Source organism: Peromyscus californicus, unplaced genomic scaffold (genome assembly GCF_007827085.1).
Source record: "Peromyscus californicus insignis strain IS unplaced genomic scaffold, ASM782708v3 Scaffold_22__1_contigs__length_63687245, whole genome shotgun sequence".
Lineage (NCBI taxonomy): Eukaryota > Metazoa > Chordata > Mammalia > Rodentia > Cricetidae > Peromyscus > Peromyscus californicus.
The window spans coordinates 54,800,988-54,822,069 of record NW_026294525.1 but is presented as its reverse complement, the minus strand read 5'-3'; the positions used below and the strand labels follow the sequence as shown (position 1 = coordinate 54,822,069).

The following is a 21,082-nucleotide window of genomic DNA, read 5'->3' as shown; positions in this document are numbered from 1 at the left end:
TTCAGATTACTGAGTAGAGTATTCATATTTATAATTTTAGAATAATGTATTTAAAGGGACAGCTAGTAATAACCACAGCAGACATTTCTAGAGCACTTACTACCTTTTCGTTTTAGCACTAACTTAGATCCCCTTACAGGGGATGTCTGAGTCACCGCTGTAAACCTCAGGCATCTGCTAACTTTGCTTTGCAGAAAGTTAAGAAGCTGGAGCCGCAGATGAGCCTGTGCACACAGATCACCATGCTGGAGATGAGGAACAGCATCACCAGCTCCAGTGACGGCGAGGACGGCCTCCACCACTTTCTGCGGAGCTCCTCCAGCACGTCTTCTCTCCGTGAGTCCCCTCAACACTGATAGATGTCACCAGAAGCGGATACATTACTTTGCAAGTCACTACTTGGTAGCCTAGAGGAGTTACTGCCCCTGTGTTTGATGTAGTCCAAAGTCCAGCTTCAGCGCCCTTGTTTCTGCTTCTGGAACTGTTCACTTACATTCTGGCCCACTGGCATGGTGTGCAAGGGTCCGTGGGCTTGGGTGGCTGCTTGGCATTGTGGTTCTCATGGTTTGGGCTCTAGTGAAAGACAGATGTAGCAGTGTGGGAGTTTATGAGCAGCCAACTGCTGGCTGCTCATCCCAGTGTGCCCCTGAGACTTACAGAGTGAGCAGGCAGCAGGGTGTTCTTGAAGATGGCCACTCAGCACCCATGGGAGTTACGTCCACACACCACTAACAAGTAAGTTCTCAGGATTCTCCTGTGTGGTTTATACCATTATAAACGACATAAGTCACACAGATGTTCAAAGTTACTAAAATGAAAGAGACTAAATTATTTTTAAGAATTCATTGATTGAAATTGAAGAATCAGTTTGAAAGTAGGAGAGCTTTGGATGAGTTAATATGAAACTGCATAAAAGCAGGCGGATTTTACATGAGCTGGATTAACATTCTAAATATTGCACAGTGAGAAGAGGTTGAAATTTACAAGCCACAATAATTGGCATCTGGGAGAAGCAGAATTTCACCTCTTCCCTTCTAGGGTTTTCTTCTGGGTTGGCCTGAGAACAAAATTGACACCAGACAGATTAACAAGAAAAAACATGCACATGAATCATAGAAATGTCAGGTGGCATGGGAAGACCCAAAGAAGCAGGTAGATGCTTATATGTACCAATTGGAACAGAGACAGGGAGGGTGGTCAAGCAGCCGAGTCAGGGGAAGAGTTCAACATATTTACATGAGGTTTGCACAGAATCCTGACCCAACGTCCTGTCCTTGATAAAGACTGCTGCTTCCTTCTAATGTAGGGAGGGCCTCTTTTTCCTGAGACCTCCTCTGCTCGTCAGAAACGGGAGAAAACACAGAGGGAGCTGTTTAAGGTGTTCTTAACTCAAAACAGTCAGTATGCTATGCACACACAGCTTCGACTCCTTTAGATAGAAGCTTCCAAACCAAAGTCTAGATAGACATGTGCCGCAGACCTGAAGGGGACTTCAAGGGTAGCACACATGAGAAATTAAAGATGGCTGTGTTTTATTCCAGTGCAGCTTGATTTAGAGTGTCAAATGAGACTCTTGAGAGGCTGGGCGTTGCTGGTGCCAGGCCCTCCCTATGCCAGGACCTGGCCAGGGAGAGCACTTGTAGGGCAGGTGCCATGGCTGTGGCAGGGGGAAAACCTCAGTACCACAGGTACTCTGTGAGTCCTGAAGCTCCAGAGTGACAGGTGTGTGTCCCCGTGACAGGGGATCCCACTTAGCCTGTACCAACCCTGTTGGCAGGTCATAGCATCCTCCTGCTGTGCTGAAGGCCGGTGAGAGTGGGAGACCAGGTACTGTGACGGTGTCCTGATCTAGCTCAGTTAACTTTACAGATGCGGAAGTTGGCAGTGTTCAGTGCTTGGCTTGCCTTGGTTCCGTAGCCGTGGGTGCTGGGATCCAGATTTAGGGATCCACCCTAACTATAAAACCCACACTTGTTAGGTCAAACTGATCCTCAGCAAAGGGTACTACCCCATAGGCATAGAAGCTAATGGTTACAGCGCCAGGTCTTTGAAAAGATAAAGGGGATGGGATTTGTTGGAGGCCAACTGCCATGGAGACAGGACATAATCTCAGCTGTCGCCTGACTTGGCAAAGGGATTTAAGCAACTGGGCTAAGGCAAGATGGAGAGCTCGTGATCGTCACTCTAAGTCTTGATGGGATGGTTGGCCCATGGAGGCCAGGTCAGGTAAGCCTGCAGATTATTCAGAGTGTTGGCCAGGCCTTGAGTCTAACCAGAGTGAAGCCATGTTCCTCCCTCTCTGCTTCCCAGAAACTTGGTTCTGTTGGACTATCCTTGTCAGGTCTGTCCCAGTGTCCTGATAAATAGTGTGGATAGCTTTCAGAGACAGGGAAGTTGCCATTTTCAAACAGGCTCAGTTTGAAATGATTTCTTGTGCTTTGTGATTGGTGGATCTGAGCCAGCCAGAGCAGTTACTGTGCCCACCAACAGGTGTGTGTGTCTGGTCTCTTAGTTTGTGGGCTCCCTGCTCCGTCTCTGTTAAACATTTTTGTACTTACTGAATATTCATCCCTTTCTTACATTCTTTTTTGAGATGGGGTCTCAGGTATCCCAGGCTGGCCTTGAACCTCTTCCTCCTGCCTCTACCTCCCATGCCTTCCAAGTTCTGGTGTTATAGATGAGTGCCACCCCACCTGATTTTCTACAATGCTAGGGATAAACTCAGAGCTTCGTGGATGTCAGGGGAACCCAGTACCAACTACTTCCCAACCCTAGGTCACTGATTTTTAAATATTCCTGTGGACCACTTGGCATCATGGGACAGCTTCTGATACAGCAGTGCAGCTTGGGAGGTCACAGTTTAACACATTCCCAGGTGACACCTATGTGGTTATCCTGCAGACAGGTTGATGGAGAGGCTGTGGCCTCCCTGGGTTCTGGGATTCTGCTACTCCTGTCACGTGGGAGTAGTTGCGATGGTCTTGTAGGTCTTGTCTGATATAATACTTCGGGCAGCACTGTGGGGACATTCTTTCTAAAGGCCTTGCCAGGATGCTGTGGAACGCTGCAGCATCACACACCAGAAACTCAGTTCACAAAAAGGTGAAGAGAAACTCTGAGTGAACTGTGTGAATGAAATTACTGACGCTCTCACATCTTACCTGGTGCTCTCTACACACGTACATGTCACGATGCCAGATTCCCAGCAGGATCTGTACTCTGTCGCAAAGGTTCCGTATCCTGCTTCAGACCGTCACTTCAGGGGAAAAGGCGTTGCAATTGCCCGGGGAAGTTCAGTCCTGTGGTAGCTCATATGACTGTCCTGTTACCTCATTTGCCGTGTTTCAAGAGTTCATGTGTAATGGTGAGATGGAAGAGAGGGTCAAGCTAGCCGGCGTGTGTGAGTGGACGTAATGCGGTCACATCTGTGTGAACTGGCTCCCCTCCGCTGCCCGGTCAGCGTTGCTTCATCGTAAGGGGAGCTTGCCATCCTGTCTTCTCACTGCAGCTCCCTGACAGTGACGTCCGAGACGCTCCGTCTCTCTCTTGTCTCACAGGTTGATTGTATCTGGCAGTTCTGCCACTGGTAAGCATGGCCAAGCGTAGACATTGCCATGGCAACAAGAGAGTCCGTTATATCTCCTCGAAAGTTGCAGGATTTTGTTTTCACTTAATTGGGATTAAATAATAGTTGCTTGGTGTCTCTGCTTTTCAAGTCATGAGATAATTTGGATTAATATCATCAGTTGGGATTCATCTTTGAATGAGTTTGTCGGTTTAAACCATTTTTCCTGAAATAGGATTAATATTTATGGTGGTATTAGGATAGTTTGAAATAAGAGGTTTCTTACTGAGGAAAAGCCTTCACTCTGTGTCAGGGTGTTGCCACAGGCAGTGCAGTCCACGGGTGAGCTGTGCCGACGTGCTTGGTTCGCACTGGTTAGTATTCTAGTCTGCAGAGAGAGGCCACAGGCCAGTCACAGCAGGCTCCTCTCAGGTGGCTTGTGAATTTGTTACCTGGGCAGACACAAAGGCCAGTGTAGCATTCTCAGTTTCAAGGCTGGCTTCATGAAATAACCTGTTCAACTCAATTTGTTTCATGCCCACTAAGAACAAGAGCAGCCTTATAAACAGGGGCTTTGTGACTCACAGAGAAATAGCAGATGTGGCCAGACAGAGGCACCTGGAGGAAGAGCTGGATGGGCAGGTGTGGAGGAGCAGTGCCCCATTTTGTAGACAGGAAGGTGCAGCTTGGGGAGGGTGAGTCAGCTCACCATGGTCTCCTGTCGCGTCTCATCCCTCAGTCACCTGATCAGCCTGATTGCAAACTTCCGTGGGAGCCTCCACCTGCTGTATCAGCTGACATATTCTGACCATTTCTTTGTCCATCGCTGTTTGATCCCCACAGCACTCTGGGAAAGTGTGCATTGGCACTTTAGAATGGAGACATGTGATAGTTACCTCTCTGCTTGATTCTCAGCCAGCCCGGGCTGTGGTGAGCCCCATGGCCCTGTCCTCCTCAGTCCAGTGGCTGGCTACTGTCCCCACACAGGATTTTCTCTACTTGTGGGATGACAATAATAGGATTTCAGATGGCTAGGCACATTTATCTTTTTAATGAGAACGTTTAAAAGTGTGATGAGGAGATGTTTCCGTTGGTGAAATGCCTACGGTGCGGACATTAGGACCTGAGTTTGGACCTCAACACAAAAAAAAAAAAACCCTTGCATTGGCAACATGCATTAGTAACCCTGGAGAGGAAATCTTATGATAGAAAGTTGATCTCATTCAGTTTTATTTTAGCTCTCTACCCAAATGACAGTTGTTCAAAGTGCTCGATAACGTGCAGTTACTTATCGATTTATTCATTTAAACCCTCGTCTAGTGTAATCTGGCTCACTGCTAACTCCCCTTTCTCCTTCTGCTCAGCTCGGTAATGTCATTAATTTTTACTCTTTGGTGTTCATCTTTGGAACATCAAGTGATACATTCCAACTTCCCTTTCCTTCTTTCTCTACATGTTTAAAAACATGCAGACATTGGCATCTGTGCCTTTTGTGGTTTGAACATGAAATGTCTCCCAGAGGTTCAAGTGTTGGAGCACGTGGTCCCTAGCTGGTGCTCAGGTGTGGAAGTTTGCAGAACCTGTAAGACCTAGTACCTTACTGGAGGAGGTGTGAAGTTGGAGGTAAGCCCTGAGACTCTATACAGAACCTGTAAGAGCTAGTGCCTCACTGGAGGAGGTGTGAAGTTGGAGGTAGGCCCTGAGACTCTATACAGAACCTGTAAGAGCTAGTGCCTCACTGGAGGAGGTGTGAAGTTGGAGTGTAGCTGGAAGTTTTTCTGTGTCCCACCTGGTCCGCAGCCACTCAGACCCAAGTAAACACACAGAGGCTTATATTAATTAAAACAGCTCGGCCATTAGCTCAGGCTTACTACTGACTAGCTCTTCAATTTAAACTCAGTCCATTTCTGTTAATCTATATGTCACCACATGTTCCATGGCTTTACCTGTGTGCCGTTACATGCTGCTCCCTAGACGGTGGGCTGGCATCTCCTAACTCAGCCTTTCTCTTCCCAGAATTCTCCTTGTCTGCTTATCCTGCCTATACTTCCTGCCTGGCTACTGACCAGTCAGGGTTTTATTAAACCAGTGTATAAAAGCATTATACCACAGCATTTCCCCTTTTCTGTTTAATTAAAAAAGGAAGGTTTTAACTTTAACATAGTAAAATTACATATGACAAAATAGTTATCAAGCAAGAATTATAGTTATGATATTTAGTCTATTTGTATTTGGCAAAAATCAAAGAAGATATCCTATCTATCCTATATTTGTGAATCCAAGGTTTCATATCTACCTTATCTCCTATCAAAACCAAGGAAAACCATAATTATAACTATCTAGTCTTCAACTACATCAAAGTCCTCAGAAGGATACAATATTATCTGAGTAAACAGGAAGTGCATTGTAAGCAACTTCCAAAATTCTAGAATGATGGAGCAGCTGCCTGCCTGGACAGTCATCCAAAGTTCTTCTGCAGTGTTGGGGCATCCATCTTCAGCCCACAGGCCTAGAGTCTCTTAAGTCATTTCTCTCTGTGTCCTGTAGAATGTCTGGAAGTTTCTTCTGTGAAGCAGGAACCTGAAGGACCATTTTGCCTTGCAGAGTTCAGTGGTCACCTTCCTATGGTCTCACATGTCCAGTCAATACAACATTTTGTCAAGCAGTCCAGGCAAGAGCAGTTTCTTGCCCAAATGGCCGTTTTTGACAAGAAGAAGATAAACTCCATATAGAGTGTCTTCAATGCCCATTCTTCTCTTTGAAGTAAATCAGTGCTGCCAGGAGCAGACATGTCTCATTGTTCAGAAAGTATTGTTTTTAAAACATTTTAAATGCCATATTCTGTAGGTTTTTGAAGTGTTTGAAGATTACCTACCTAATTGAATTATATCTATACATCTATATCTATACATATATATCTAATTGAATTATATCTATGTATATCTAGAAAACTTAAGATGACTATAGGTTTTACTATCATATACTAATTATTAGTCTGTATTTTTTAATTATCCATTACAATTTAAATGAGCTGCATAAACATATCTTAAACAAGAGTAGAAATATGCATGCAGTATAACAAAATTAACTTTAATTTTAATTTAATTTAACTTTGTATCAATAAACTAAAATCTATACCAATGTAAAACATTTTAAACAAGTTGCTCTTTAAAAGTATGTTCAACAATCCACCCTTTTATCCTATCATATCTATATCCTATATTTCCATATCATATCCCCCTTTCTTCTTTTAGAAAGATATTGACTATGACCAATAACAATTCGTAACTAACAACCTAACCAAAGACATCCATAATCCATTTTTTGGGAATGTGGGTGTAGTTTTCTAGGCTATTTCCTGCTGATAAAGGGTGCTATATTCTTATGGGGATCCTGAGAAAATTAAGAATTATGGTCAAGTTCTGTCTGAAATAGTCTGTGAGGCTGCATTGTCTGTACCAGTTGCCTTGAAACCATTCTGGATCAGGCCCTCTGAATGGGTGAGACAGTTGTTTGGCTTGATCTGTTTGGGAGGCATCCAGGCAGTGGTACCGGGTCCTGTGCTCATTGCATGAGTTGGCTGTTTGAAACCTGGGGCCTATGCAGGATTGTTCGGCTCGGCCTGGGAGGAGGGGACTGGACCTACCTGGACTGAGTCTACCAGGTTGATCTCAGTCTGTGGGGAAGGCTTTGCCCTGGAGGAGATGGGAATGGGGGGGGCTGGGGGGAAGGTGAGGGGGACGGGAGGGGGGAGAACAAGGGAATCCGTGGCTGATATGTAGAACTGAATTGTATTGCAAAATAAAAATAAAATTAAAATACATGCAGATTGAAAATAGAAAAAAAAAAATCCCAAACAAAGAGAACACAATCCAGATTCTCTGTGTAATATGCAAGACTTTATTTTTTAAAACTATTTCTTTATGTAACGTCTGTTCCTTTTCCTTTCTCTTCCAAGCCTATGTACATTTTTTACACATACCATAAACCATTTAGGGGTTTATTTCATCTGAATCTGACTTACTGTGGATCTGTTGCTTTAAACTGTAGAATGACTAGGACTGAAATGGCAGATTTGGCTGCTGGCTCTGGCTCTGGCTCTGCCCACCTCAGCTTTCCAACATGGTGGAACTACATTTACAGCCAGCTCTGGGAACCAAGCTCACCACCGACTCTGGGAGGCAGTGGGTCCATGTCTCTATCAAAGCAGCGTGTAGCCCAGAAACCTCTTTTTTTTTTTTTTTCTTAAGTACCAAAATCTGTATCCACCACACACCGTGTTGCACAGGTTGCAGAAACCTCTGTGTAACTCGGCAGGAATCCATCATGCTGTAGCTCCAGCCCGCATGCTATGAACCCACCACAGCCAGGGGACACATCACTGTACCTAGGCCCACCATGAGTGACATGAACTAGGAAGGTGCTCTTAGCTACATTTATAATCCCTTCTTAAGCTCTCTCATATTTTAGGTGGAAACTCTTGCCACCATGTGTGGGTGCCATTTGGAGCTGGTAGTTTTCCTGTGTCCCGCCTGGTCCACAGCCGCTCAGACCCAAGTAAACACACAGAGGCTTACTACTGACTAGCTCTTACATTTAAACTCAGCCCATTTCTGTTAATCTATATGTCGCCACATGTTCCGTGGCTTTACCTGTGTGCTGTTACGTGCTGCTCCCTAGACAGTGGACTGGTGTCTCCTGACTCCGTGTCTCCTGACTCCAGCTTTCCTCTTCCCAGAATTCTCCTTGTCTGCTTATCCTGCCTGGCTACTGTCCAATCTACTGGTTTTATTAAACCAATGTACAAAAGCATTATCCCACAGCATTGGAGGTAGGCCCTGACACTCTACAGGACCTGTAAGAGCTAGCGCCTCACTGGAGGAGGTGTGGAGTTGGAGGTAGGCCCTGAGACTCTAGCTCAGTCCTTTTGTCTGTCTTCTCTCTGCTTCCTGACTTGGGAAGCAGCCGACCAGCAGTCTCATGTTCCTGCCACTGGGCCATCTGCTCCACAGTGGACTATGTCTCTTCTTAAGCAGGAGCCCAAACAAGTGTCTCCTCAGTTTGCTTTTGTTATGTGTTTCCTCATGGCTTTCCTCACTGCAACCCTTCCTGGTCCTCCAGGCAGGTGGGTGTGGTTCTCGCTTTACTGAGACTCTCACAGTAGTTGCATGTTCTCTTTGATAACGACATCCACCCCGCTTTGGAACATTGACAATATGACTGATGCAGAACCTGATACATTTATTACTTTGGAGTTTGGATCATGATTGTTAAAAGACACTGTTCCTAATATTAAATACAAATGTATTGTTTTCCTTTTGTACATAACATAAAAGTTATCCTATAAGCTTTAAAACATCTGGATTGTTTATTTGTTTTTTGTTTGTTTTTTGAGACATGGTTTTTATGTAGATGATGGAGTTGACCTCTTGATCTACCTCGACCTCTCAAGTGTTGACATTGCAGATGTGTGTTATCCAAGATTTATTTTTGATTGACATGTAACAGCTGTCCATGTTTATGGGCAGTGTGATGTTTTGATACATTTGTACAATGGGTAACAGCTTTTACCATAAGTCAGCAGTTCTCAACCTGTGGGTCACAACACGACCCCTCTGGGTTCATATCAGATATTCACATTATGATTCATAACAGTAGCAAAATTACAGTTATGAAGTAACAACGAAATAATGTTATGGTTGGGGGTCAGCACCACATAAGGAACTGCATTAAAGGGTCGCAGCATCAGGAAGGTTGAGAACACTGCCTTCAGTAGTTACCTTGTGTTTGTGTTAAGAACTTCAGAATCCTCTCTTCTGGCTACTTGGAAATATGCAGTATGTAGTAACTGTAGTTACTGTCCTGTGCAGGAGCATCAGAAGCTCGCTCTTCCTGCCTCTCTGCTCCTGCCATGCTCCAGCTCACACGGCACGTCGACTCTGAAGGAATTGTGTTGCTTTGCTTTCTGTGAGGGTGTTAGCAAGGATGTGAGGGTCAGAGCCTGAGCCCCGGAAGTAACAAGCTGGGCTCACATCCCTGTCCTCCAGGCCAGTTAGAGACAGTACTGAAAAGCAGAGAAGATGTCTTCAGTGTGGCCACACTGGGAAGAGGAGTGACGTGGGCAAGGACACACAGCCCTCAGAGCCGAGCCAGCTGATAGGACGTTTAGGGTTAAAGAGAGGCCAAGAAGTATGCATGGCTATCAGCCCAGGTCAGAGCGTGTCATAATCATCATCAGTGTTCACTCTAGTTCCTCCTGCAGGATGGTCTGACAAATTGTCAAATGTGCGAAATCTCCTTTTTCTGGCTAGCAGGCCACAGCCTTTTCCTTTTCCCAGCATGCAATCTCTGGGGAGAAGTCCACTTTCTCAGAGTCCGTTGTCTCCATGGTCTGTCAGCCAAAGGGAAGGGCACAAGTGTCTCTTGAGAAGCTCCTCCTCCAGCCTGACGGTGATAGAGGAAACGCACACGAGTCTCCGGTGCCTTTCAGCTTCTCCATCATCTGTCCTGTGGGAACTGCTTCTCGAAGCCTCTGGGAGGGAGTCGTGTCTGATGTGGCAGTTCTGTGACGTTTATCCTCATCCCCACCTTTTCCTCCTGTAATTCCCGCTCTCCTCAGTTAGCCAGCTCCTTGTCCTTTCTCTCAGAGACCGTGTCACAGAGCCTGTCTCCAGCTTCCTCTAGGCCAGGTTGTGTTTGGAGCTGTGACAGGGCTGCCATCCTCGAGCCTGTCTTCTCTGCCCTCCTGGATTGGCCTGTTGTCTCCTCCCCAGCTTTCTCCTCATAGGCAGAAAGAGGTTCTAGGATTCCTGCTGTTCACCCCAGGTGCCATGCAGCTGGGGACCTGACTGCCCATCCAGCTGGTCAGGGAATAACCTGAGAAGGACCCTTTGGGCCACAGGAAATTTTCCTGAGAGCCACCAGCCTGTAACTGTCCTAGCTACTACCCCCTAGTCTTGGCTTTAGTTCCCTGGTGTTGGTGTTGAATCGTTTTAGGGAGAATTGGGTGTAAAGGCAACAACCCCATTTAGGTATTATCGCCCAGAAAGCTTCAATTCAAACTCAGTTTCCTCAATCAAGAAAAATGAGGTCAGGCTGAGGATATACCTCAGTGGTAGAGCACTTGTCTAGCATCAGACCTTGGTTTTGATCCCCAGCCTAAGAAGGAAAGGAGAGAAGGAAGAGGGACAGAGAAGGTGGGGGAAGTGGAGGAGGAGAAAGAAAAAGAAGCAGTGCCTATAAATAATGGAGGCAGGAAATGGATGACAATTCTTACAAAAAAGACTTTAAGTCCCTCCTCATCACTATTCATCAAAAGTTGTATAATCTAATTAAAATCCTAACCCCTGTAAACTTTTCTAATTACTTGACTTGCTAAAGCAGTTAGCCAGATGGTTAGACATAATAATACTTTGAAAAGAACGGAGGAGGGGGGCGGGGGGAGTTGTGAGAGTCTACAGGGAAAGGAAAACAACCGAGAACGTCATCGGAGGGATGACGAAAACGTTGTGCCTTAAAATTGCTGTTTCTCAAGCCAGGAGAATTCACGAGACAGACTTCCCATCGCAGAGTGTAACGTGCTGGCAGCTCAGACTTAAGGCGGCTTCCTCAAGCCGGGCAGCAGGCATGACCTTCACTCTGGATCTAAAAACAGCTAATCATCTGTTTACCCTCGTCCTAGGAGAGGCCCTCAGGCCCTGGTGTAATTATAAGCTCACAGAAATAGAAATGAACTTAATAGGCACGGAGTTCTGACTAATGGAATTTCCCTCACTGACTATTCCCTCTGCGGTACATGAGTTTTGACGACCACATCTGATCCCTCCAGTCCATGGGTTAAAAGGCCCCCGTGGTTCTAACAGTAGACTTTTGGAAGACAGAAAAGGGTCTGTGGAGGGCCAAGCCTATCTCCACAGCATGTGTCTATTTGTAGAGCAGGCAAGGCCCTATAGGGACCCATTGGGACCTCACAGTGTGCTCTGATCCGTTGACAGGCAGTGGCCACAGTCTCAGCGGCTCTGCTGAGTGATGTTACGTCACTCTGATGTCTGGCACAAATGGAGGTTCCCCGGTTGCAGACAGGGTGTGACTGGGCCCCAGTCTTCCGAATTTGCTGCTGGAGTGCAGCCCAGTTCTCTCCTGTCGCCTGAGCATCTGGGAACCAGGGGTCCAGCTCCGAAGCAAGAGTGCTCCTCTAGCTACACCTGCTCATGAACTGGGTGTTTATGGGAAAGGCTGTGGAATTCTGGTGACAGGGATCTTTTGCCGCTGGGTGTAACGTGAAGGTAACTTCTTAACAGTTTTATGCCCTGTCTGGGATGCAGTTCAGTTGGAGACTATTTATTTTATAGACTTTTTATAAGAAACTGCTAACTAGTAGCGATAGCCTAGCAAATTAAATGGTAATTTTTGTTTGTTTGTTTGTTTGTTTTTCAAGACAGGGTTTCTCTGTGTAGCTTTGTGCCTTTCCTGGAACTCACTTGGTAGCCCAGGCTGGCCTCGAACTCACAGAGATCTGCCTGCCTCTCTGCCTCCCGAGTGCTGGGATTAAAGGCGTGTGCCACCACCGCCCGGCAAAAGGTAATTTTAACTAATAGTAAAAATAATAATAATAATAATGATCTCTTCCTGACCATAATACATAGTTAAGCTCTCTGTCTCCCAACTATGATTGTAGTTTAAATAAGAAAGTGCAAGGATCTGTTTTCTAGAAATTTAATGGCTATGGAAGAATTACTTGCCCTCCCCTACCCCAGTCCCCGATTTGGAATAGACAAGTATTGTAGAGATGTCCTGAACCTCAGAGTACCGTCCTTGAAGGATACAGATACTATAAAAAGCACTTGAGCGAGGATAAGCCCCATTTCTCCCTCAGCTCCTCATACTTTCACATGTATATAAGGCAGACAGGACTTCCGGGTAAATGCTTGGGGACGCTTCAGTGTGTAGGATTAATGCAGAACTGGGCAAGCTGGTAGGAGAATGTATTATGGCTCAACTTCCTTGAAATGTGTGATACTCCCTTACGTTTTTTGCCTGTACACCAAAGTGGTTCTAGATTCAAGGGGCAAGGAAATAATTTACAGCTGTGTGATAGTGGGATCGAGTCTTCCCCTAGCCTGGAGTTCTCCCAGTGGATCTGAGTCCATCTAGGGACCAGGTGACCTCCTTACTCTTCAAAGCCAGCCTTCTTGCAAGTGTTGACAGTGGTAGATTTTTAGGCCAGGCCAGGTGACCCCATCAGACTGCTGACTGTGACAGTCTTTGAGCCTCCGCAGCATGGGAAGCCTGGGCTAACTGGAATGGTTGCCAGGACTGGGTGTGGCTGTGATTCCTAGCCAAGAGTCAGGCAGCCAGGAGCCACTGGGCAGTTGCTGGCGGCAATAATTGGCTCGTTCCTCTCCTTTGCTTGTCTGCCCTGGAGGAGACAAAGACAGGGAAGCGGCATTGCTGGAGGGCTGAGCCACGAGAGCTCCCAAACCTGGCCACAAAACTCGGGGGACAAGTCCATCGCCGCTCTCAGCGCTGAACCCCGCCAGGCTGTCAGGGCGCCTCCTTGGTCCTCCTACGATGTCTGTCCAAAGGCTCCCTCCCTGGTGAGGAGTGGAGTCCTGAGCTGCTCCCCCTTGTGTCCGTCAGTTGTCTGAGGATGAGGTAGAAACTCTAGTGTGGTGATGTCCCATCATCCTGAAGGGTGGTTTGAGATCCTGAGGAACAGAGAAGTTCGATTCTCTGTGTGTGTGTATGGGGTCCGGTTGGCTGATCACATCCTCAGCACGTGTTCTAGGCTGACCTTGCACTGACTGCAATCCTCTGCCTCAGCCTCCCAGGTGCTGGAATTTCAGGCATGCATCACCCAACACCAACCCCGTCCAGGCACTTGTTTTGGGCTGAGAAGACAGGAGAGCTTTAATAGTTGATGGTACTAAGCAGACAGAGTTCTTGGCCATGTGCTGAGCAGTGTCCCATCAGTCTTCCCGCAGCCGTGGGGGTGAGGCCTAAGCACCCAGATGTGAGGGGGAGGCCTAAGCACCCAGATGTGATGGGCGAGGCCCTAAGCACCCAGCAGCGAGGGACAAGGTTCTAAGCACCCGGCTGCAAAGCTACACCCTGTTCCCTACCACCAGTACGACACAGGCTCCATATGTAGTGATCGAGACTGAAGACTTAAGAATGTTTTTAGAGCTGGGATGAGCTCGATCGAGTCCGGTTTCCCAGCACTGGACCCACTAATTTGGAGGAAGGCTCTGGTACCCCCCCACCGGGGCTGGCCTTGACTGGGAGTCAGTGTGGTGACCGTGTCTCCCACAGCTCCAGCCTGTCTTCTGACAGTTTCTGCGGAGCGCGGCAGGGCAGGGCACCGCCAGACACGTAAGTAATTGTGAGGTGGTGGGTGCAGCTCTCAGCATTGCTTGTTCTCCAGTGAGGAAGGGGCTCACATCACCCCAAGGTGTGATGCAGAACGGAGATGGACATGGTGGAAGGAATTGGGGGGATCCGACTGGTTAAGTTTCAAACAAACGCCTGAGGTGTCCGTTTAACACGTCACAACAGACCTGGCGGCCAGGTTCTCCCAGCATCCCCCAGTCCCTACAGTCACAGGGAATGGCTGGCATAGCCCGCCCCCTACTCTGAGCTCTCCATGGGGGTGGAGGTCTGGGCTGCCCTTCCCCAGCTGCCCCTTTTTATATAATCCAGACATTTCGGCTGCCCGGACCTTTGGGACCTTTGGCCTCCTGGCTGCTGTACGTGGTTCCCATCTCTCCACATGGCCCAGCTCAGTCTGGCCATGTCCACACTGGACTCTCCCAGACGTCCCTGTCCCCGCCTCTACCTATGCTGTCCCTTTTATCTACAATAAACTTTCTTCTCCATCATCCCTAGGAGCAGTCATGTCCCTTCCTTTCCTTTTTATTTCTTTTTTTCACTGAATACTGAGGAATTGTACAAAGAATGGGTAGAAATTTGACAGAGGTGGGCATTCCAGATAGAAAAGCAAGGAGAGAGAGAAAGGCCGGGCTGGATTTGGAAAGCAGTGAGTTCCCAGGGACTTAGGAACACCTGAGAGCCCCGGGTGTTGCCCACTCCTCATCCTTTTAATGCTACACAGTAAGTATTGCAACTGTTTTTTCCAGGAAGATACCATGGGGACAGACTAAAACTCTTTCCCAGAAGGGCTGAAAGTTCTTGGAAGGTGTTCCTTGACCATTCCCAGTTATATTGGAGCATTGGAAGTTACGTTTTTTTTTTCTGTCTAAAAAGATAACAGATACTGGGTTGAATAGTTGAGAGACTCATCCCATTTGGGCTCTAATGTAGAGCCCAGTCTCATGGACCAGAGACTATCATCCCTGGTTTGATAAATGGCCTTGAAAACTACAGATCAATTAGCCCCACTTCTTCTACCCAGATGAACTGGGTGTGTTTGTTACGCGCCTCTGCAGCCATGGCTGGACGTCGTGTGGTATTGATTGGGTAATGCTCTTAGGCATGCTGTCCTCAGGGTTTTATGAGATTGTGAATTCTCAGCCGGAGTGAATATTTTATGAGATTCAATCATAACTAGAGGCTATGATAGAAGCCACGGCCAAGGCAGTTGATATTGAGAAACACAATCTGCTGTTTGAGCACAAACCCCATTTCTGGTGAGGCGGTGATGGGTTTTGGTAATTGTTTTCCCTTAGACCACTGACCTCCAAAGGCTGAATCGATTAGTGTTCTCACAAACATGAACAAGGTGATTATTCTATTTCCCATACTGATCTAAGAACTTAGAAACTGCATACGCCTCCTAAGAGCTTACCAGGTAGGCACCATCCTTACTGGTCCTGTTTCACAGGGAAGGAAACAGGCAGGAAGACGTGAAGTGCCCTGCCCAGGCACACAGCCGGAGGGCAGCGCAGTGGGAACTCAGACCCTGGAAGTGTTTCCCCAGCTTGTCCAGTGTTGGCCATTGTATGCACGACCTCTGTCGTTTATGGAGCTGTCTGTTGTGACTGAGCGCAGAGCACCTTACTGCCCTCCACTCAGAGCAGCCTGAGGCACGCCTGCCATCCTCCTCCTCCTTCCTCACCCCAGCTGGGCGGCTTGCTGTTCCTGCCTCTCTGGTCAGCAAGTGTCAGTGACCTTGTGTAACTTCTGTGTGGCCAGTCTGCTTCACAGCTGAGATCGTCTGTGTGCCTTTGTTAACCAAGCATTCAGTGTTGTGTGTCGTCCATTGTTCTTCCCCAACACAGCTCAGCAGTAGCTGACTGAATGCCACCAGCGCTGTGGCTAGGCATAAAGGGATGCACAGGTGTAGGGGAGGGCGAGGCAGGTACCGACTCATTTACATACAGGCTAGATCTTGACCTTGAATGCAGTGATGAGAAGAAGGGATTTCAGGCTTATGTTGTTAAGGTGAACAGGTCATCACACATCTTAAAGTCTACTTTATAAAAACTCACTTTTAGGGCCAGCCAGATGTCTCAGCAGGTTAAGGCACTTTCTCCAATCTTGACAACCCGAGTCCAAAATCTAGGACCCATGGGAGGGTCCTAGGAGAGAGAACCAACTCTTGAAGGTTGTCCTCAGACTTCCACTCAAGCCATGGCACAAATGCACACACACACACACACACACACACACACACACACACACACACACACACACACGCACACACACCTACAAGCATACACAATACATGCTGTCCTTGTCAGGCACGAGGTCATTAGGGTGAGCGTACCGTGAGCTTTGGGTGAATGAGTGGGTGAACGAATTGTCTCTGGTCGGCTAGCATCTGCAGACCCTCAGATGCCCTCCCCCGCTGTATTTCCCCCACTTTGCTCTTCCAGTCCGAGCTTTCTCTCTCACTTCAGGCCTGGAAGTAGCTGGACCTGTGGTGGCAGGAAACGTACTTTTAGGTTCAAGTCTGTAGTTTGGAAACTGAACTTGTTCTTAGGGAAGGAAATATGAGTTAAAGCAACTTTCCAAGGCCAGTATTAATTAGATGGAGTCACATCAAGGATACTACTGTGGAGCATGTATGCGGAGGCAGACCTTGGAGCATTGCCCCGGGAAGTCTGCACATTTGTGAGGCTCATGTTGCTCAAACACATGCAGCAGGGTCTGTTCAGGTCTGTTCTCTGGACTGAGAGTCTCACTCTCGACTTAGCTGCTCAGTGGACCACTCCATTGAGACACGCAGGGTGCTGCGTTCCCAGAACGAGCGCTGCGTCCCCACGTGCTTTGGTCTCCAGGTGTGGGGCACCATGTGCATTCAGCAGTTTGCTCTTTGTGCTTCCTTACAGCTGTGTCCTCCCCGCAGCATCGAGCCTCTGCCAAGATGAAGCCGATAGAGGAAGGGGCAGAAGACGACGATGAGGTCTTTGTGCAGGTGTCCGCAGATACACTTAAATCCCATCGGTTGCACTGATGAGCATTTAAGTGACCAAGATGGGAGCTTCCTGAGGAGAAGTACCTCGCTCTGCTGTGACTTTGAGGTGGTTTGCTTCTGTCCTGCCAGATGGGAAGTGAGGAAGGGCCGTGGTCAGGAGGTGTGTGCTGCTTGTCCTGGCAGTCAGCTCCTTAAGTTAGCTGAGCCTTTCTGACTAGGCCGTGCTCTATTTTGAGATACGTATTTTCTCAGTAGATATATTAATATTCTTTTAACTAATCTTATAGCTGTCAACACAAATGCCTTTTCACTTATTTTTCTAAGTGTGGCTCTTTTTTTCTCACGTGCATTTTTTTCTCTGTCATGGTAATTTAGAACGAGTTGTTCTTTTGATCATTTTAACAATGTAAGTCGAAATTGAGGCTGACATGACATTAAAAATTTTACCTTTGGTTCAGTTGACTTTTTCATGACAAATTTTAGAGAAAGTTTGATTTGTCTGCTTCTGTTTCCTGCCCCGAGACCAGAAGTGCCCCCCACTAGGTAATCCTCCTTGTTGGGTTGCAGGTTGGTTGGTAGTGACCACCCTCATCCCTGCCATTGTCAGCGACTCTGAAGCCTGGACCTGCAGTGGTAGTGAATGTGAGCATTTCTGAGCTCAGGGCCGATGTGGAGCTAAACTCAGCTCTCTGCCTTGTAGTCTGGAGCCATCTTGACCACATGCTCAGCTGTGAGGACGGGAGGGAGATGGGCTGAGCAAGGGCTGGGGTTAGAGGAAGTGAGGGGGATAGGCTAGGGTCACTAAAAATCAGCTTTGCCCTTCAGTCTGTTTCTGTGACCCCATATTGCTCCTCTAGAAGCAGATGTACTGAGCCAGACACAGTGGCTCACACCTGCAATGCCAACACTTGGGAGGCTGAGGCAGGAGGACAGAGAATTTGAGGTCCCCTAGTGAGACTTTGTCTCAAAACAACAATATTTTTTAAGGGCCAAATAGTTCCAGAGCTGTGGTGCCCGACAACCAGGGGACACTTTCTCCATTAGCACATGAGAGATGTGATAGTGTGGATCTCAGTTTCCATGAAACTACTTAGCTGGCCCGCACATAAGGCTGGCTTACCGTCACTCCGGAAATGACACCCCCTGAGGAGACAGGACTATCAGGTTCCACTGTGGCCACAGTCTGCATGTGTGGTGACTCCACAGACTTTGCAACCCCAGATGGTAGAACAGGTAACCTCCACCGATCGGCTTGGATCTAGTTGAGGTGTCTGGAGTGCTGGCAGTGGAGCCGTTTGAAAAGCACACTGTTAAAAGTGGGTCATTTAGACTCATTTACTCTTCTCGTGAAAACGTGGGCGTATCAGTGTCACTGGTAACAAAGATCATAATCTCATGGTGAGGAATCTTCAGAGAGCCACTTAGTCTGAGTAAGAAACTTGAAACTATGTTTAAAGCCGTACCTCCAAGGAAGACAAAGAGCCTTGAGAACAGGAGCCCAAAGCCATTGAATAGCCCTCCCATGTAGGCTTGACTGCAGGGGAGCAGAGAAGAGAAGAGAAAAGGAGTTCTAAGTGTTAGGTCTGTGGACAACTTTAGATTCCTTTACACAGGTGAGCAAGTGTATTTTTGTACAAAGCATAAATTAATAGATTAAAGGATGTTTGTACCAGTCTCCAAAAAGATGCTTCCTCTGATGTTAGAATTCAGTCAGCTCTGAGATCAATGTTCAGAAAATGCTCTGCAGAAATTAGTCTTATCTATATCCCTGATCTATGTTTAAATGTTGTATGACCCTAATATAATATTTATACCAAAATGTATTTGTCATTTAGAATATTTTGAAAGCCCTCAAAACATTTATATTTATAAAACAGCACAGATATACTACAGATCTGCAGTTAAATTTCTCTATCTTATATTAGTCATAATGGGTGCTATGCTACCTTCTAGTGCTTTCTGAAGCCCTGATTCTCCCTGTCACCCTGTTACACGCTAACCGTTGGGCACCATTTGTCTTCGGCTACTCTCCCTGTGTCAGAGGCTCTCTGGGGTGACTACTCCCTGTGTGTCAGAGGCTCTCTGGTGTCTGAAGAGTTGGTGTTTTTTTGTTTTTTCTTTTTTTAACTCCAACATCAGTCTCTGCCTCCTGATCCCATTAGGGCCCTAAACACACATTTGGATACTGGAACCGTCTTTAGGAAAAGCTGGTGGGACCTGCATACTTCTGTGTTTCCAGTGTACTCAGGTTGAGGCACGCCCTCCAGGAAAGGTTCCGTGCTAGGTGGTGGCTCTCAGCCTCCCAGTCCGCCCTTAGGGCTTGGCCTCCCCACAGATCCCTGGGGTGCCGCTCCAAGGGTGCAGTTTTGATTTGAATCCATTTGTTTTCATTTCTACAACTGCTCTGTGGAGACCTTTGACCCTGCTGTGCTTGTTTCCTTTGCCTTCCCTGGTTCCCTACTTTCCTGTCACCAAACCAGAGTGATGGAGCTCCCCCCTCCTCCGCTCCATCTCCAGGGTCAACAGCTCTGTGCTTCAGCTCTCCACCCATAGGACAGCAGCCGGCAGCAGCCATGCTTTTATTATCACAGCCCCTCATAATACCTGGGGGATTACGACATAGTGTAGGTGTTGTAATGTAAGGAAACTGATGGTAAGTGCCATTTATGGGTTTTCTGTTAAACTTGCGAGCTAGTTTTGAGATGAAGCATTTCATGAATGCTTTATGCAGACATGTTACAGGAAGCTTCAGGTGCCATTTATTTTAACATTCATTTTATATTGAAGGTGTATGTCTGAGTATAGTGTTATTGTTCAAATTAACTTCATACATTGCCATTTGATCCAATAAATTTTTTTCTTAGAAAAAAATGTGTGTATTTTCTGTTCCATGCCTCTTATGCTCAAGAGCAGGGTTTGGCCTAGTTAACTCCTTAGCCCCTCTGCTAAGGAGCCCTGAGAGGTAGTGCTATTGGGTTGGTTTTGTTTTATGAAGTGACCCAGGTCTGCTGTCTTCACTCTGGCCAGGATAAGAGGATGTTGCAAGGCATGTCAACAGTTGACTGGATACAACCCCAAAGCCTTTGCACTTTCTCTTCCGGGACAGAGATTCACATCTGAGCATCCCTTCTAGTTTCAAAAGGTCTGACAGTTCAGAGGTCTCCTGAAAGAGTCAGAGGCCCCTGCACCTGCCCTGAGACTGAGGACATTTTGTTCTTAGAAACCCACAATTTATTTCACCATGTCTCCAAGGTTTTTTAAAAGTTGATTTTATTATATGAGTGTTGGTCTGCATGTGTGCACCATGTGCATGCCTGGTGCCCACAGAGGACAGAAAAGGGTATTAAATCCCCTGGAACTGAGTGAGTTACAGACAGTTCTGAACCCTGTGGATACAGAGAACTGGACCCGGGTCCTCTGCAAGAGCAGCCAGTGCTCTTAACTACTGGGTCATTTCTCCAGCCCCAGGTTTATTCTTAGCAAAATAATAAATATCTTAATTCTCTACTCTGCCATCTCCTGTATCAGAACAAGCCTAGGCTCATGCAGTTAACGTCAGTGCTGCTGTCAAAGTGTAGGGAGCAGATTAAGTACTGAGTGAATGTATATTGTTGACATTCACATAGTCTTGTCAGGAACCCCAGTGCTTCAGGCCCATGGAAATTTGCAAAGCTTTCCCTGGTGCAAGTACAAGTGTTTACAAAGGATTGACCAGTGTATATAGCAACTGTCAGCCACAGCTTCCTCCTGGATGACTGCAGCCTGACACTGTTTCCCTATAGACACCTCCTGAGGAGACTATAAAGCTGCCTCCTCCCTGTTCACTGTGTACCACAGACCTGCTCCCTGTTCACTGTGTACCACAGACCTGCTCCCTGTTCACTGTGTACCACAGACCTGCTCCCTGTTCACTGTGTACCGCAGACCTGCTCCCTGTTCCCTCTGTACCACAGACCTGCTCCCTGTTCACTGTGTACCGCAGACCTGCTCCCTGTTCACTATGTACCACAGACCTGCTCCTCGTTCAGCTGACTACAGTAAACCCACTTCCTTTATTCAAATATATAAAATAAACTAGCTAACCTCCAAGCTTGCTGCTGCTGTGTCTCCATCAGAGCACACGGGAAACACAACCCTCAGTT

The 21,082-nt window shown here is 47.0% G+C and overlaps 1 protein-coding gene across 9 annotated transcripts in view; it reads left to right on the top strand.

Annotated features, from left to right (window-relative positions):
* The window catches only part of Bves (blood vessel epicardial substance), a 36,797-nt gene extending 19,400 nt beyond the window's left edge, over positions 1-17,397 (top strand). For all 9 annotated transcript variants that reach the window (XM_052751400.1, XM_052751402.1, XM_052751406.1 and 6 more), the window contains 2 exons: positions 195-336; positions 16,855-17,397. In XM_052751400.1, coding sequence (XP_052607360.1) covers positions 195-336; positions 16,855-16,979 — 267 coding nt within the window. In that variant the 3' untranslated portion in view covers positions 16,980-17,397. The remainder of the gene's footprint in view (positions 1-194; positions 337-16,854) is intronic.
* Positions 17,398-21,082: the final 3,685 nt, after the last annotated feature.